The sequence below is a fragment of the Ranitomeya imitator genome, chromosome 1 (assembly GCF_032444005.1).
Source record: "Ranitomeya imitator isolate aRanImi1 chromosome 1, aRanImi1.pri, whole genome shotgun sequence".
NCBI lineage: Eukaryota > Metazoa > Chordata > Amphibia > Anura > Dendrobatidae > Ranitomeya > Ranitomeya imitator.
In genome coordinates, this window is record NC_091282.1 from 1,024,293,253 (window position 1) to 1,024,312,723 (window position 19,471).

The 19,471-nt window shown below is 44.9% G+C and overlaps 1 protein-coding gene across 3 annotated transcripts in view; it reads left to right on the top strand.

The window, feature by feature from the left end:
• The first annotated feature begins 5,636 nt into the window (after nt 1-5,636).
• The window catches only part of GAB1 (GRB2 associated binding protein 1), a 131,978-nt gene continuing 118,143 nt past the window's right edge, over nt 5,637-19,471 (top strand). For 2 of the 3 annotated variants that reach the window (XM_069744005.1, XM_069744007.1), the window contains exon 1: nt 5,637-6,162. In XM_069744005.1, coding sequence (XP_069600106.1) covers nt 6,058-6,162 — 105 coding nt within the window. In that variant the 5' untranslated portion in view covers nt 5,637-6,057. Of the gene's footprint in view, nt 6,163-6,208; nt 6,272-19,471 lie in introns of those variants that run through there. The other variant, XM_069744006.1, reaches the window with a different exon arrangement.

The following is a 19,471-nucleotide window of genomic DNA, read 5'->3' on the forward strand; positions in this document are numbered from 1 at the left end:
ATGACAGGTTCCCTTTAATGAAGGATCTGGTACCTGCAGTATTTCTACACCTATTAGCTAAAGTTACTTGCAGTTTTTTTTAACAAGTTTAACTCATTTTTATGATATTTTTTTAAAATAATACAGCTGTGTTGTGTATACTTCCTGTTACTTCGCTTTGATTAAACTTTACTGTTAAAATAATGGACGGACTACACACTAACATTTCTGTAGCTGTAATGCACTAAATATACATACAGTTTTTACCTGCAGATTAACCTTATTTCATTGAACAAAATCTACAAATAACATGTAATTTACTGTTAGATAAATTGACATGTCGCACATTTCAAAAACACACTGCAGTTATTATTTTACCAATTGGTATCTCTAGAACCTTGTACTTTTAGATACCTAGAAGAAACCTAAAGGGAACTTGTCATGAAAAATCATGCTATAAATCTGCAATAATGGGGTTAATCTGCAGGTTAATAGCATTCTGATGTGCAGCGCTGGCACTGAGAACCCCGCTGCCAGGAGGAAATGAGCTTTATTTCCAATAGCAGCGTTCGGCTTCCAGTCATAGGGGTGTCCGGCGTGGCTTCAGTCACCACTCTGCGCATAGAGCAGTATTAGGGCCGGCTGTCAGTCAGTGCTAGGGATGCGTTACAGCCAAAATTCTCTATACACTGAGCAGTGACTGAAGCTGCATCGGTGGCACATCTATGACTCTGAGCTGAACGCTACCGGGTGGGGAGGAGGAAAGTTCATTTCCTCCCAGCAGCGTGCTCTCGGTGTCAGAACACTATAAACCTGCAGATTAACCCCATATTTGCAGGTAATAGCGTTATTTTACATGACAGGTTCCCTTTAAGGTTCGTGAACCTGTTTTATGTAAGCAAAATTTCAGGATCTGGTATTTAAAAGCTGGCTTTTTGGTAGACCAGCAGAATAAAGATGACGTGATATGATTTTATTTGTGAAATCCCGTAGAATGGTTATTTCGTTTAGATGGAACACCCCTTCCAGAGATGTTGACCTTTCTGATTGGCTGCTGTGCTGCCGACGTGACGTCAGTGTCGCAGACACCGGGAACAGCAGTAGATAGTCTCCGGCTGACCCAGGGAAGGTGAGTACAACACAGTTTGTTTTTTTTATAAACTGCAGTCAGGGGGGAAATTCTGTTGAGAGGAGCAACCCCTTTATGATGGAACAATGAGAACAGTGTGTGAATTTCTCAATTTTATTTACACATTTCCATTCTATAATCTAACTATGGATACAAGATTTATGTCAGAGTAGCTGTAGTAGTAGATACTAAATGCACATACACGTTTTAAGTCCACGTTACCTCTTTATATTTCCCAACAAATAAGAAAGAGGAGCTCATCAGAAGAAACTAGTGAAACTAAGCTTTACGCTACTTTCACACTAGCGTCGGACTCTGCCCCTCGCAGTGCGTCGGGCCGAGGTTCCGACGCTAGCAGTGAAACGGAGGCACAACGGAGGCAGCGGATGCATTTTTCCTGCGCATCCGCTGCCCCATTGTGAGGTGCGGGGAGGTGGGGGCGGAGTTCCGGCCGCGCATGTGCAGTCGGAAAAAGCGGTCCGTTGGCAGCAAAAAACGTTACATGTGACGTTTTTTGCTCCCGGCGGTCCGCCACAACACGACGCAACCGTCGCATGACGGTTGCAATGTGTGTCAATGCGTCGCAAATATTAATCTATGGGGCAAAAACGCATCCTGCAAACAACTTTGCAGGATGCGTTTTTTCCCCTAAATGACGCATTGCGAAGTATTGAAAAAAACACCAGTGTGAAAGTAGCCTTACTTTAGCCATATGAAAGTGTCCTAAGTTAACAGTTTTCTGTGGATTTCCCTGCATAAATAGCAATCAGGGGAATTCGGAAAACAAATTCATGTACTTTATTTGATGGCTCAACCCACAGTATGTGAATCTCTAGGCTTCACTCAAGAAAAAGCTCCAAAAATAGAAATAGCTTCAGGGTCAATTTGTTCTGACACATCAGAAATTAAAAAAGATGTCTGGGAAGTTCTTTCTCACTTGTTAGGCTATGTGCACACGTTGCGGACTGGTGTGCGGATTTTTCCACACTGTTTTTGCAAAATCCGCAGGTAAACCGCACTCGGTTTTTCTGCGGATTCCACCATCCGCACAAAGAATTGACATGCTGCGTAAAAAACAACGCTGCATTTCCGTGCATTTTTTTCCGCATGTGCACTGCGAATTTTGTTTTCCATAGGTTTACATGGTACTGTACAACACATGGAAAACAGCTGCAGATCCGCAGCGTCAAATACGCAACGTGCGCACATAGCCTAAGGGTATGTGCACACGTTGCGGATCCGCAGCGTTTTTTGAGGTGCAGAAACGCTGCAGATCCACAATTGATTTACAGTACAATGTAAATCAATGAGAAAAAAAAATGTTGTGCACACTTTACGGAAAATCCGCTGCGGAAACGCTGCGGTTTAAAAGAAGTAGCATGTCCCTTCTTTTTTGTGAATCTGCAGCGTTTTTGTACCCATTCCATTATAGAAAACCGCAGGGGTAAAAACCACAGCAAATCCGCAGGAAAACCGCAGCATAAACGCAACAAAAACGCTGCGGAACGCACAAAAAACGCTACGGAACCGCAGGTGCGTTTTCTGCCAGGAGAGGCAGAATCCGCACCAGAAATTCCTAAGCCTAATCCGCAACGTGTGCACATAGCCTAAAGCTGAACATTGGGTGTAAGATGCACAAACAAATGTTTCATGGCTGAGTTTTGCAAGCATACACCAGCAAAGGGAGACACAAGTTCCTGGGGGAGAAAAGAATCCCCTAATAATGCCCAAATCAGCCAATTATGGTACAACATGTTGGTTGATTGGCAGTACCCATCATAAAGTGAACCTGAACCACGTGCCTGTCCTTGCGTGCGTATATAGGGAGAGACCTGAGTCATTGGCGAGAGGGAACTGAGCTGACGACAAGCCTTTTTGAGGAATCTACTGCGAAGCGTGGTCTCTGGACAATTTTTAAAGTATGTTTTTAAGGCCACGTGCACACACTGAATATTTGATGAGTTTTTTACCTCAGTGTTTGGAAGCTAATACCAGGAGTGGGTGATAAATACTGAAGTGGTGACGTGTTTCTATAATACTTTTCCTCTGATTGTTCCACTCCTGGTTTTGGGTTACAGATACTGAGGTAAAAAATACTCACCAAATACTGACGTGAACGTGTGAATGTGGCCTATGGGTATGTGTCCACGTTCAGGCTTGCTTCAGGATTTGGTCAGGATTTTATGCAGGTAAAATCCTGACCAAATCTGCACCCGAGGTCACTGGTAGATCACCTGCGGTGTTCTTGCGTTTTTTGCTCATTGTAACAACATGCTGCATTCTGAAAAAACACGCCACATGTGCGTTTTCTCGGCAAAAACACATGCGTTTTTTCCTGCATAGTGGAGACGGGATTTCATTAAATCCCCTCCACTATGCTGTAACATCTGTACGCTGCGTTTTTGACGCTGCGGAAAAACGCAGCGTCAAAAACGCAGCGTTTCCTGAACATTAGAGTCAAACATACATGGACAAAATCATACAGAAAGTGCCTGATACATGCCCAAAAGGAGTTGTGTGCACATACCCAAAGAGTTTTTCCTGAAGCGTATTTTTTCAGCCTTATGATTGGACTGCGCTTAGTTTTGAGAGGTTTACCTCATGATCTGCTTCATAGAGACATACACTTTCCTTTTTAAAACCTCTTCACGAAATACAAAACTTTAAAAATCTCCTCTTATAAACAGCAAAGTGGATTTCCTATAGAAACGAATTAGGAGATTTGAGGCTATTTTTTTTTTTAAGGATTTTTTTTTAGAGCAGATTCTCTCTTAAATCCTCCTCACAAATTGCATCATTTCTATGGCAAATCCAATTTGCTGTTCACATGAGGCACTTTTGAGCTTTTTTTTTCATCTTGACGAGGTCAAAAAAACTCTTCAAAACATAGCTTCAGGAAAAGAATAACTCCTCAAGAAACTTCCCAAAACTTATGTCCTCATTATGTCGCGTGATCCCTGCAGCGAATCATCGCTGGCTTCATGCTCCTCTTACTTGGGGGAAACAAAGGGATTAAGAAGGGCTTATCCAAGTAATGGACAACCCCTTTAAAAAAAAAACACTGGGGGAAAAATACGCCAGAAAAAAATTGCTAAGGAAATAATAAAGAAATCCCAAAAACGCTACAAAAGAGGTTTACAAAACTTCAGAGAAAAGGAGTTTCCGAAGCATCTTCTACTTGAAGAATGGACCCTTTTCACCACAGAAAAAACACCTTAGGAGGCGACATACGGTATATAGCAAATCCACTCCAAAATCCACACATCCTAAGGGTGTGTTCACATTACGTTTTTTTCAAGCCAAAGACACTTTAGGAATTGCTCCTTTTCACTAGAGGTTTGTAAACCTGACGCATCTTTTTTTTCCGCTTCTTCTGGTCATCTAATGAATGTTGTTCTTTGCCTAACTCAATGAAGAAAACGGCAGTGTTCTCTAAGGCTAGGTTCCCGCGTTAATGGGACAGCGCTGCACGGCGAAATTAACGCCGTGCAACGCATCAGTTAGCGCACCCATTGGCAGCAATGTTAACGCGCACCGCTAGCGCGTGCCATTTTTGGCGCGCGCTAGTGATGTGCCGTTCTTTTGTGACGCGCCTCGGTCGCTGCTTGCAGTGTCCGAGGTCCGTTCCCCGCTCTCGCAGATCGGGGATCTGCGCTAGCGGGGACGTTAAACGCGACCCCAAAAAATATATTGGGTTAGCGCAATCCGCTAGCGCTAAACAGATTGCCCTAACGCAATGGGAACCTAGCGGTATGTTTCCACATTTAGGAAACCCAGCGCTTTGGACGCAGCAGATACCCCGCTCCGCCCAAAGTGCCGCCCCGTTGTACGCGCGGTGATTCTGGATGTGTTCATTGAGCACATGCGGAATCACCGCATCATAGTCATAGATTGTGTTATTTATCTTGAGGAGACGGAGCGCCTCCGCAAGATAAAGACATGCTGCGGTCTATAAGACGAGCCGCATGTCCGGATACGCAGGGCCGCCGGATGAGGCCCTGCACGCATAGTGGAGATAGGATTTCATAAAATCTCCTCCACTGTGTCGTAACATCTGGACGCTGCGGCTGTATGCAGCGTACAATCCGCAGCTAATCCTGATGTAATCCGGCATGTGGACACAGGCATCTTCCCATTGACTTATGTTGTGAATATTGAGCAGCTTTCTAGTGGGAACCATAAGAACCGACACGTCACTTATTTTATCCACTTGGTGTCTTTTGGAAGCCTGAAGTGTATAAAAGAAGCTTGTCCAACGTTGGAAGCACAGTGTGAACACACCCGAACGCGATGAAGTGGGATTTATGGCGGAACCCGAATCTTGTGCCTTCTGTGACCCTCCCTGCCTGCAGGTCCACATTATGGAGCTCATAGTCTCGTGACTTTGGGCCACTGTGCCCGCACCGTGTGACGCGCCAGCAGGTAAAGCTGAGGTAACGCGCAGTGCGCGCGGCTCCTGAGGGAAGAAGAGGGCGGGGCCGGCCGCTGGGAGGGAGCGGGACGGCGCGACACCGAGGGGCGGAGGAGAAGAGGAGGGCAAAAGAAAACAGGGAGAAGGAGGAACAAACACATTCACAGTTGGGAAAGAAAAAAATGTGTCTCTCCTATAATTTATCCCGTGCGATATCTCAAGAAGACGGTACATAGCGCGGCTCACCCCCGCCCGGGACCAGTGCGCGGCTCCTTTTCCACGGTCCAGGCAAAGGGGGAGACCGGTCCACTGTTATTCAGAGGGGGTGGGGGGGAAACTTGTGGCCGAAGGAAGACGAGGCGGAAGAGACCGATCGACCGACCGCCCAGCGATTCCTGAAGGGGAGAGGAGCGCGATCCACCGCTCAGTCCCCGGAGCCGGGGCTGAAAGTTTCCCTGAAGTTTCCTAGTATCGGGGGCGGAGGCGGCTGTGAGCCCGGAGCTCGGGTCCAGCAGGAGCGGACACACTGAGGAGAGCCATGATGATGAGCTCGGGAGGCGGCGGAGGAGCGGGCGGCGGCGGAGAGGTGGTGTGCTCGGGATGGCTGCGGAAATCTCCGCCGGAGAAAAAGTTAAAGCGCTTCGTAAGTATGGAGAGGAGAGGTGGGAGGAGGAGAGGCCTCCTGTGTGCCAGAGTCTGCTGCCTGGAGAACTACAGCGCCCAGCATGCGCTGCTTCCTAGCCACAGCAGCTGTAAGTTATAAGGTGGTGAGAATACAAGAATATGTCCTCCAATAGACACAGATGTAGTAAATCAGGATGGCGTACTGTTTATGATGGCGCGTGGTAACCCATCCTGCCTGCGCGGTGTTGGGATGGCGCTTTGATACTCTCCCCATCTGTACAGTGTTTGGATGGTGCTTTGATACCCTCCCCATCTGTGCGGTGTTTGGATGGTGCTTTGATACTCTCCCCATCTGTACAGTGTTTGGATGGTGCTTTGATACTCTCCCCATCTGTGTGGCGTCGGGATGGCGCTTTGATACCCTCCCCATCTGTGCGGTGTTGGGATGGCGCTTTGATACCCTCTCCATCTGTGTGGCGTCGGGATGGCGCTTTGATACTCTCCCCATCTGTGCGGCGTCGGGATGGCGCTTTGATACTCTCCCCATCTGTGTGGCGTCGGGATGGCGCTTTGATACCCTCTCCATCTGTGTGGCGTCGGGATGGCGCTTTGATACCCTCTCCATCTGTGTGGCGTCGGGATGGCGCTTTGATACCCTCTCCATCTTTGCAGCGTCGGGATGGCGCTTTGATACCCTCCCCACTTGTGCGGCGTCGGGATGGCGCTTTGATACCCTCCCATCTTTGCAGCGTCGGGATGGCGCTTTGATAGCCTCCCCACTTGTGCGGCGTCGGGATGGCGCTTTGATACCCTCTCCATCTTTGCAGCGTCGGGATGGCGCTTTGATACCCTCCCCACTTGTGCGGCGTCGGGATGGCGCTTTGATACCCTCCCATCTTTGCAGCGTCGGGATAGCATGTGGACCCCCCCAGCAGCTCTGTCTGTAAATCTATGTGGACACCCCTACTCCCAATGGCGTGTGGATCTTTTTCCGACCTCGCAGTGTCCAGCATGGCATGTGGAGATGTTGCCAGTCATTTTTCTGCACACATAAAGGATCCAATCACATGACAACCAGGTGTTTTTCTTGCTCGTTCCTGACCTGTTCATACGAGCAGATGGTCGGGAGCGAGCCGTTGTATGTACTCTGTAATTGACCGTAAAGCTGGCCATACATATGAGATGGCGATCTCCCCTGACTCCTTTATAATCTTGAGTGCCTATCCTTCTCTCCCCCGACATGATCTGATTAAGGGGGCTGTAATCCAGTTATGCAAGCCTTCACCCCCCATACGTGTACTGTCAGTGTAGAGTCGGGGAGACCACATACACGGATAACCTGCCAGTCACACTGAGATCTGTGGGTTGGCTGGCATTGGCCTTGTGTATGGCCAGCTATTCTTTGAGGTGTTTGTGATTACTGTTACGGTATGTATGATTGCCGTCTTCTCAGTATCGCCTTGCCAAGTAAATATGGCCCAGTTCATACTTTGTGCTGTTTGCAGATTGACCAGTGGACACCCAGCACAGAGTGCATGACATCCGTGGCTAGGGCTGTGTCTGGTGCGATCACTCGCCATTGTTTTCTCTCGCGTCTCAGAGCGCATCAGAAACATACAATAAATGATTAGCGTATGTTGGCAGAAGTGGTGCAGGATCTTCCTAGAAATGACTTGGTGTAAACCTCATACTGTTCAGTATTTGTGTGCCAGAACTGGGTAGTTAACTGTACCCCATGCCATGAGCTGCGGGATCCCAGCCATAGGTGTGTTAGGACAAATCTCTAGTGGCACATCTAATTGTTTTGCTTATTGGTTTGATTGTAGCAGGTCCACGGTGGACATTCTACAAAAGGCGCCTTTATGTAATTAGGGAGCTGCTCAGCTACTTTTATTTAACTCCTACACCATTGATTTTTCAGTAGAACATCCAAAGATATAGAAACAAATTGTAAATTGTTGTCGCAATCAGCAAGCCATGCAAATTGCCTTTTCAGAGAGAAAGAGGACCTCTAGCACCACCTATTGGAAGTAGCAATCCTAAAAGTCAGTCATCCCTTTAACAAGCCGTGTCACATGACTTGGTGTAAAAGCCAAATCAGAATCTCAGTTTGCAGACATGTTTCGTTTTGTTGCTCCTCCTTGGTGCAAACCATGAGATCTGATTTGGCTGTATCTAAGGGGTAGCATTCCTCCTAGTGGAGAGTGGCCTGCTAGTGTGAGGAGGTTTATAAGCCATGCAGTGCTCCTCTGGGACATTGTTGCATATTTAATCAGCAAACCAGTGACATGTCTTGTGAGACATTGATAGTCCTCTTCGTAAATATATTTTACATTGCCCCAAGCTGTTCTTTTCATTACGTCCCTGAACATTCACCTAATGTGACTAGTTGCGATGAGAATAAGGTGGATCAGAGGTCCCCAACTGCAGTCCTCAAGGCCCACCAACAGGTCATGTTTTCAGGATTTCCTTTGCATTGAACAGGTGATGCAATTATTACCTGGGCAAGACTAAGGAAATCCTGAAAACATGACATGTTGGTGGGCCTTGAGGACTGCAGTTGGGGACCCCTGAGGTGGATATCCCAGGAGGCGGCCACTGTAAGGCCGGGGTCACACTTGTGTGTGCAATGCGAGAAACTCGCATAAGTCTCTTGTATCAATACCTGGCACTGTCGCTGGCACTCGGGACCAGAGCGTGCGGCTCCGTAGGAATACGTGCAGCTGAACGCTCCGGTCCTGAGTGCCGGGTATTGAGGCGAGAGATTCATGCGAGTTTCTCGCATTGCACACACACGCGGGACCCTGGCCTAACAAGGATGGAATTGCAAAATCCAGGCACAATGGATTTTTTTTTATCATTATTCCAATTGAAAATGTGTTATGACCTTGCCTGCTAATTGAATCTTTAGATCCTGGGCCCCCCTTTAATGTGTTTTTGGAGGGTTTTGTGTTGAATGCTCGGTAACACCATGTGCTGCAAATAGAACTGTTCACCATGCATTCCACATTCCATTGTAAATTCCAGGCGGGATGCATGCCACCTATGGGGGGAGGGGTGATATCTGTGCCAGTTGTTACTGGAGGGAACACTGCTTGTGTTTGTAGTGTGTGCTGGTTGTTATTCATAGTGAAGACTTCTATTTCCAAACAGTCTGCTCCTATGAGTAGTAGTGTGAGGGAATGTTGGCTGGCAGCGTGGTCAGGAGGCTTCACCTAACACTTGCTGTTTGCTGAGCGGGCAGATTCCTGCACACAGTAGAGGACTGATAGCAGGGCATCTATGTGAAAATTGTCCTGGTAATTAGGATTTACCTCTCCGGGAGCCTGTGACAAAATCAATACCTGCCATTCGGTACAGTGGGGAATATTCATCTGATCATTATTTTCATGCTAATATCGAAGCGGTGTTAGTTTGCAGATTGGGAGGAAGCCGTGTCCACAATGGATTGCCAAAGCCTCTGCCCTGGATAGCCAGTGGTGGAAAAAGCCCCACTCCTTTCTGTTTATATTATCCTGTAGACTTTACAATAATATATTTTCTCATAATAAATAGTGTAATGTCAGAAGCAGCCAATGGACCCCTGTAGATTCACTCCCATGTGCCCTATCTGCTGTGGAAGTCCCACGTGGCATCATTTAGCTGCTGATTTCTGCACACTTATTGCTTTGCATATGGGTACATTCCCCCTGCAGCATGGCAATTTATGCTGTGAATGTCAGGCTTCAAATCCACATTGGCACAGGTTACTGATGGGTCTTCACCACAATGTGTGAGTGAGAGTACTCAAAATCACTTTGGCAATGTTGCTGCTGTTGTAGTTTGCAGCCATTTTTTCTGCATGCAGATCCACAGGTGGAGATTTGTGGCCCATTTAAAATTTGGGAAGGTAATCTAAAGGGCATATTATTTGTTGCAATTGTCAGCACATTGCAGTATGATAGGCCTGAACACAGGGAATGCTGCCACAAAAACCAATCATTGCCTCTGGGTTCGTTTGCCAGGTCTTTAGCTTAAATGTTGCATTGTATGAAAACATAAGTGGAAGTCCGAACTCTGAGATACAGTTTTGTTTTTGTTTTGCTGCTACAATTTCGAGCTTTGGCTCCAATCCATTGTTCTGCATTCCACAAGCTGACAGTATCCTAGCAGGATTGGTTTGACAACATCTTGGCTGCCCTGATATTTGATTTATAGATTCTAAGCGAGGATTTCAGTTATTAGCTAATGACGAGCTGTGGTCACTTTACTGAAACTGAATACGCTGTTAGGTTTATTGCAATTGTTAGTAAAGAATTATTGATGTATTTACTGTGCTATCTTGTGCCATTTCTGCAGCATTTCCATTTCTGTCTGTGGAAATTCTTCTGCCCTCTTTGTTTACTTCCCCTGTTGTTTCAGTCCCGGAGTCGTCCTCTTAAGAAAGTAATAAAACGCAGAATGTTTTTCTTTTAGTAGGGGGGCGTAAAGTACTTGCACCAAGGAAATCCCTGTTACTAAAAGGATTTTTGCACTAAAAAAGTGTTGTTGATGGTTCAGGTGGTATTTGGGTCCGACACGAGATGGCTGTTGGGTCACTTGCTCTGTAAAGATAACTTTTGTAGGCTTATTAACATGTCCCTTATATGTTGATCAGTTTGGCTGTGGGTTGATAAAGCGGGTAGGATTTTGAGGTGGTTGGTCGCCTATGTATGTAAAGTATGATGCTGGGTAATACAAAGTAAAATGAAAGCATTTGAGAGGTCATGTCTAAAATGAAATTGCAGATGAATAAACCATTGCGTTGCATCAAAAGTTTTTGAAAAAGCGAGAATCCGGGCGCACAGCTAGGAATATAGACGTGAGCAAACTAGGGGTGAAAAGTCAGTAGTAAAACAGAAAGGAAACCTAGGAGGAAAAGCACTACTGCCAAAAACGCACACCACAACAATTCAACTAATACAAAAATGATAATACAAGTTTTATTGGCACACACAATAATAAAAGCAGAATTAAAACCAAAACAAGGACATAACTGCTCAGAGTAAATAATGCAATGCCTGATAACACCAAATTTGCAAAAAAAACATTCCCAAACCGAACCTAATGGCTCGTGAGGCAATTATAGTTACCCTAAAACAGGGCTCTATTAGATTAAGAGACCCGCAACACACCAGCCCAATATCCGGTAGCTTAGAAGGGTCCACTGCCGTGGAAGCCCCATGCGGCTGAAAAGAGATATATTGGGTATGATTACCAAGTCCTCAATACGTCAGGAACAACCCCCAGAATCCGAGCCCTGAGCGGGAGAGACCGTGGCCAAACACGTATCGCCCTAAGGTAGAGCTTCGTCAGGAAGCCATTGGTCCAGAAGAAGATAAATATACCTTTAGTATAGCCTTTACTTAGGGGTTGTTCGCAAGTAGACAGCCCATTTAAGTCTTATTGGCTCCTGAAATATGCAGTCAAACGCTAACGTACGCTATTGCAGTCAGTTGTTTTATAGCCGCAACTAGGCTATTGGGGAGGGGGCATGGCTCAAATTGAAGGCTGCAAAGGACATTTTATATTCATAGGTCTCAGTTTGGTAACGTGAGATAAAATAGGCTCCAAGGTAAGAAGGCCATTAAGGGTGGAACTGCGCAAAAAAAACCCAGCGTTGCACAGTTTTCATGTGCTGCTGCCTCTTGGTGCTAAGGTGCGTTATTGTCCCTCCACCAGTCAGGAAGTGATGGCATATACTATTGTCCAAGTGAAAGATGTAATAGGTTTATTCCCGTTGTATATTTCATCAGTCATTAAAACCTATTTAGGTAAGTAGAGAATCGTCAATTGAGCGTTCGCAATAGCTCTCCTTGTGCGCAACATTGGTTCATCAGGTAATTATAATATAATATAATAATAATAATTTTTATTTATATAGCGCCAACATATTCCGCAGCGCTTTACAAATTATAGAGGGGACTTGTACAGACAATAGACATTACAGCATAACAGAAATACAGTTCAAAACAGATACCAGGAGGAGTGAGGGCCCTGCTCGCAAGCTTACAAACTATGGGGAAAAGGGGAGACACGAGAGGTGGATGGTAACAATTGCTTTAGTTATTCGGACCAGCTATAGTGTAAGGCTCGGGTGTTCATGTAAAGCTGCATGAACCAGTTACCTGCCTAAGTATGTAGCAGTACAGACACAGTGGGCTAATACTGCATAAAGTGTATGAGAACATGATGCGAGGAACCTTTTTTTTTTTTTTTTATTATAAATAGGCCACACAGGGATCGTTAGGTTAATGCATTGAGGCGGTAGGCCAGTCTGAACAAATGAGTTTTTAGGGCACGCTTAAAACTGTGGGGATTGGGGATTAATCGTATTAACCTAGGTAGTGCATTCCAAAGAATCGGCGCAGCACGTGTAAAGTCTTGGAGACGGGAGTGGGAGGTTCTGATTATTGAGGATGCTAACCTGAGGTCATTAGCGGAGCGGAGGGCACGGGTAGGGTGGTAGACTGATACCAGGGAGGAGAATAATTAAATTATTTATGCCAGGAGAGCAAAACTTTGACAGCACGCCACCCTGTTTAACGGGATGATGTTCTGGCACAAACATACTATATGGGGACCGAAGAATAATATTGGCAATACATATTAGCATTAACTTCTTTTCCCATCAGTTTCCGTGAGCCAGCGCCTATCAACTTGCATGTAGTCAGTCAGCACTCATTTTCGGACCATTATTGTCCCTTGTAAATCAGCTTTAACTTATAATTGAGTTTTGTGCTTTACTGTATAGGGGTATGGTCTATATGCTATACTGGTCAAATGTTTGGACACCCCTTTCCATGCAATGGTTTTTATTTGTTACTATTGGAATGTGCATATTTGTATCTTTAGACCGAAGACAGCAAAATCACAAAAGGACACTTCAAAATTAGTAAAGAATCACATGGGAAACAAACCAAACTGTTTTCAATTTTCAGTACCTCAGTTACCCCCACCCTGACAGTTTCATATACAGTTGAAACCAGAAGTTTACATACGCTATATAAAAAGACACATTTGCATGTTTTTCTCAATGAAATCCAGATAGATATATAGATATATATATATATATATATATATATATATATATATATATTAATTAGCTGAAGAGCCCGGCGTTGCCTGGGCATAGTAAATATCTGTGGTTAGTTATAGCACGTCACTTCTCTTATTTTCCCATCACGCCTCTCATTTTCCCCCTCACTCCTCTCATTCCCCCAAACACTTGTCATTTCGACCTCACATCTGTCATTTTCCAATCACTACACTATTTTCCCTCACTCCTCTCATTTTGCACTCACACCTTTTCATTTTCACCTCACACCTCTCATTTTCACCTCAGTATATACATGTTTGTCATCTCCCTTATATATAGTATACAGCTGTATGTCATCTCCTGTATATAGTATATACCTGTATGTCATCTCCCCTGTATATAGTATATACCTGCTGTGTCATCTCCCCTGTATATAGTATATACCTGTATGTCATCTCCTCCTATATATAGTATATACCTGTATGTCATCTCCTTCTATATATAGTATATACCTATGTCATCTCCTCCTGTATATAGTATATACCTGTGTCATCTCCCCTGTATATAGTATATACCTATGTCATCTTCTATATATAGCATATACCTGTATGTCATCTCCTCCTGTATATAGTATGTACCTGTATGTCATCTCCTACTGTATATAGTATATACCTGTATGTCATCTCGTCCTCTATATAGTATATACCTGTGTGCTATCTCCCCTGTATATAGTATATACCTGTGTGATCTCCTGTGTTAGACCTCGTTAACACGTTATTTGCTCAGTATTTTTACCTCAGTATTTGTAAGATAAATTGGCAGCCTGATAAATCCCCAGCCAACAGGAAGCCCTCCCCCCGGCAGTATATATTAGCTCACACATACACATAATAGACAGGTCATGTGACTGACAGCTGCTGTATTTCCTATATGGTACATTTGTTGCTCTTGTAGTTTGTCTGCTTATTAATCAGATTTTTATTTTTGAAGGCTAATACCAGTCTTGTGTGTGTTTTAGGGCGAGTTTTGTTTGTCAAGTTGTGTGTGTTGAGTTGTGTGTGGCGACATGCATGTAGCGACTTTTGTGAGATGAGTTTTGTGTGGCAACATGCGTGTAGCAACTTTTTGTGTCGAGTTGCATGTAACAGGTTAGTGTAGCAAGTTGTGTGCAGCAAGTTTTGCGCGTGGTGAGTTTTATGTGTGGTGCCTTTTGAGTATGTGCAAGTTTTGTGTGAGGCAACTTTTGCATGTGTTGCAAATTTTGTGCATGTGGCAATTTTTCCGCATGTGCAAGTTTTGCGTGTGGCGAGTTTTCCATGAGGTGAGTTTTGCACTTGTGGCGAGTTTTGCGTGAGCCTAGTTTTTGCATGTGGCGAGTTTTGCGCGTGGCGAGTTTTGAGCGGCGACTTTTGTGTTTCGACTTTTATGTGGCGAGGTTGGTGTATGTGTGGTGAAATGTGTGCTGAGGGTGGTATATGTGTTCAAGCACGTGGTAGTGTGTGGCGCATTTTGTGTGTGTGTTCATATCCCCATGTGTGGTGAGTACCTCATGTCGGGGCCCCACCTTAGCAACTGATCGGTATATACTCTTTTGCGCCATCGCTCTCATTCTTTAAGTCCCCCTTGTTCACATCTGGCAGCTGTCAATTTGCCTCCAACACTTTTCCTTTCACTTTTCCCCATTATGTAGATAGGGGAAAATTAGTTTGGTGAATTGGAAAGCGCGGAGTTAAAATTTCACCTCACAACATAGCCTATGACGCTCTCAGGGTCCAGACGTGTGACTGTGCAAAATTTTGTGGCTGTAGCTGCGACGCCTCCAACACTTTTCATTTACCTTTTTACCCATTATGTAGATAGGGGCAAAATTGTTTGGTGAATTGGAAAGCGCGGGGTTAAAATGTCACCTCACAACGTAGCCTATGACGCTCTCAGGGTCCAGACGTGTGACTGTGCAAAATTTTGTTTCTGTAGCTGCGACGCCTCCAACACTTTTCCTTTCACTTTTTTCCCCATTATGTAGATAGGGGCAAAATTGTTTGGTGAATTGGAACGCGCGGGGTTAAAATTTCGCCTCACAATATAGCCTATGACGCTCTCGGGGTCCAGACGTGTGACTGCAAAATTTTGTGGCTGTAGCTGCGACGGTGCAGATGCCAATCCCGGACACACACACACACACACACACACACACACACACACACACACACACACACACACACACACACACACACACACACACACACACACACACACACACACACACACACACACACACACACACTCAGCTTGCACAAGCCTGGCTCATCCTTGGGTACAATTTCAAGATATGTTAAGGTGCCTCGTTCATCTGTACAAACAATTATGCACTAGTTTGAACAAGATGAAAATGTCCAGCCATCATACCGCTCAGGAACGAGATAGGTTCTATGTCAAAAGGCCTAGTGAATGTGATGGTGGAAGCTGGTAGGATTGTGTCCATATCCACAGTGAAACGAGTACTGTATCATCATGGGCTGGAAGGCCACTCCACCAGGAAGAAGCCATTACTACAAAAGAAACGCAAAAAAGCCAGATAAATGTTTGTAATTTGCAAATGCAAACAGGAGCAAAGACCTTAAAGTGAATCTGTCACCCCAAAAATGGCCTATAAACTAAGGCCACCGGCATCAGGGGCTTATCTACAGCATTCTGTAATGCTGTAGATAAGCCCCCGATGTAACCTGAAAGATAAGAAAAACAGGTTATTATACTCACCCAGCGGCGGTCCCGTACGATGGGCTTCGCGGTCTGGTACGATGGGCGTCGCGGTCTGGGTCCGGCACCTCCTATATTCATACGATGACGTCCTCTTCTTGTCTTTTTGCCGCTGCTTCTGCGCAGGCGTACTTTGTCTGCCCTGTTAAGGGCAAAGTACTGCAGTGCGCAGGCGCCGGGAAAGGTCAGAGAGGCCCAGCACCTGCACACTGCAGTACTTTGCCCTCAACAGGGCAGACAAAGTACGCCTGCGCAGAAGCAGCGGCAAAAAGACAAGAAGAGGACGTCATCATATGAAGATGGGAGGCACCGGACCGCCCCTGGGTGAGTATAATCTAACCTGTTTTTCTTATCTTTCAGGATACATCGGGGGCTTATCTACAGCATTACAGAATGCTGTAGATAAGCCCCTGATGCCGGTGGCCTTAGTTTATAGGCCATTTTTGGGGTGACAGATTCCCTTTAATTTGTGGAGACATGTCCTGTGGTCTGCGGAAACTAAAATTTTATGTTTTTGTTCATGATGACCATCATTACGTTTGGAGGAAAACGGGAGAAAATTGGAAGCCTAAGCGTATGTTTCCACTTAGCGTATTTGCTGCAGAATGGATGCTGCGTACAGCCACAGTGTCCAATTTGCAGCGTCCAGATGTTACAGCATAGTGGATGGGATTTTATGAAACCCCATGTCCACTATGCGTACAAAGACGCAAGCGGCAAACCTGCCTATACGCACATGCGGCGCGTCTTTTTAGACCACAGCATGTCTAGTTATCTTGCTAGATAGCACCGTTCTATGTATAGGATGCAGTGATTCCGCATGTGTTCAATGAACACATGTGGAATCACCGCGCATAAAAAAGCCGGCAGCGCTTTGGACGGGGCGGGTGTCCGCTGCGTCCAAAGCGCTCTGAATATGCCACGTGCAAACATAGCCTTAGAACATCATCCCAACTGTGACACATGGGGTGGCTGCATCATTTTGTCGGGTTGTTTTGCTGCAGGAGGGACTGGTGCACTTCACAAATAGATGGCATCACGAGAAAAGAAGATTGTGGCAATACTGAAGCAATATATCAAGACATCAGCCAGGAAGTTAAAGCTTGGGCGGAAATGGGTCTTCGTAATGCACAAATGACCCTAAGCATGCTGCCAAAATGGTAACGAAGTGCCTTAACCCCTTAGTGACAGAGCCAATTTTGTATTTAATGACCGAGCCAATTGTTACAATTCTGACCAAGCTACAACAGATCCCACTGATTCTGAGTGTTTTTTCATGACATACTGTACTTTACATATTGTAAAATCTTCTATATGACTTGGGTTTATGAAAAAAAAGTAAATATGGCAAGAATTTTGTAAATTTTGCAATTTCAAACTTTTAATTTTCTTACCCTTTAAATCTGAGAGTGGTGTTACACAAAATAGTTATTTAATAAATAACATTTCCTGCATGTCAACTTTATATCCGCACAGTTTTGGAATTTTTTATTGTTTTTGGTTAGGACGTTATAAGGGTTAAAAGTTGGCCAGCGACTTCTCATTTTTCCAACAAAATTTACAAAATTATTTATTTAGGGACCACCTCACATTTGAAGTGTTTGGGGGATCAATATAACAGAAAATACCCAAAAGTGACCCCATTCTAAAAAAAAAAAAAACCTGTACCCCTCTAGGTGCGCAAATCCACATTCAAGAAGTTTATGAACCCTTCAGGTGCTTCACGAGAACCAAAGCAATGTGGAAGGAAAAAATGAACATTTTACTTTTTTCACAAAAAAATATTTTGGAACACAAAGGTATCAGTAGAAAATGGACCACAAAATTTGTTGTGCAATTTCTCCTGAGTATTCCGATACCCCGTATGTGGGGGTAAGCCATTGTTAGGCTATGTGCACACGTTGTGGATTTTGCTGCGGATCTACAGCGTTTCCACAGCTGCAGATCCGCAGCAGTTTCCCATGAGTTTACAGTACAATGTAAACCTATGCGAAACCAAAAACGCTGTGCACATGCTGCGGAAAATAACGCACAGAAACGCAGCGTTTTATTTTCCGCAGCCTGTCTTGGCAGGCTCGGGGAACTCCATTTCTCTCTCCTCTGGTATGCTAGATCATATCAGTGGAGAGAGGAATTAATGGGAAATCGGACTTTTTTTCGTGGTCGCTGTTATTCGGAGAATAACGGCGGTTACAACACTGGGGACAGTAAACACCGACCCAAATCATGTTCTTCGGGGTCTCAGCTACTCCTGGTAGCCAAAATCACAGAGATTTTCCAACGCTGGAGTGCGCTATACCCTTATTTCTCAACGCCATGAAAAAGCAGCGCTGAGGAATAAGTACCCTTAACTGGCGTCATTAAAAGGCGTATTGGTCGTTAGGGGGTTAAGGATAAGTGAATGTTTTGGAGTGACCAAAAACCATCACAAAGCACTTATCTCAATTCTATTGAAAATTTATAGGCAAAGCTGAAAAGACAGGTGCGAGCAAGGCGACCTAAACCTGGCTCAGTTAGACCAGTTTTGTCAGGAGGAATGGGCCCGAATTCCGACCAACTATTGTAAGAAGCTTGTGGAAGGATATCCCAAATGTTTGACCCAAGTCATTCAGTATAAGGGCAATGGTACCAAACACTAAAACTTTGACTTTGCAGTAAGAAAAATTCCTTAAACATTCTGTATCCTCATTATTTTGGCAAATATTAATAATTATGGTAATCCTAATTGACCTAAAACAGGAAAGGTTTATTCTGATTTCATGTCAGTTATTGAGAAAGTGTATGTAAACTTCTAGTCTCAAATGTACCTTTTGGCATTCTATCAAGCAACGTCATAGACACCTGGAAAGGCTTTCCAGAAATCTTGAGTTACCAGAGCTGCTGAGCACTTGTAAGGCTTTTTTGCTTTCATTTCGTGATCCAACTCCAACCAATCTCAACCAAATTGAGATGGTTTGGGAGATTGTGAAGGCTGTGTCATCTCATGCCGCACTCCATCCCTCTCCTTCTTGGTCACTTAGACCTTATAGAGAATCCTGCAGGTATGTTATAGGTCATTATCATGTTACAGAACATATGATGGACCCATAATTGCAAACTTGTTGATTACATGTCCTTGTAGAATGCTCTGATAGTCATGCTGGTTAAAGGGAACCTGACAACAGGTTTGCCCAATAAGTTACGGCCACCGCCTTTCAGGGCTTATATACAGCATTCTATGATGCTGTATATAAACCCCCGATCCGACCTGTAAGAGAAGAAAAATAACTTTTATTATACTAGTCGGGGGGTCCAGTCTGATGGGTGTCTCTTGGTCCGACGCCTCCCATCTTCTTGCGATGCTGTCTTCCTGCTTGCTTCATGTGGATGACGTGTCCTTGCGTCGTCCACACAGTGTCCCCGGCATCGCGCTCCTGAGCAGGCGCATTTCTCTGCCCTGTTGTGGGCAAAGTTCTGCTGTGAGCAGGTGCTGGGAATTGTTCAGTCCTTATGTTGCTTGGCCTATACAAGTCTC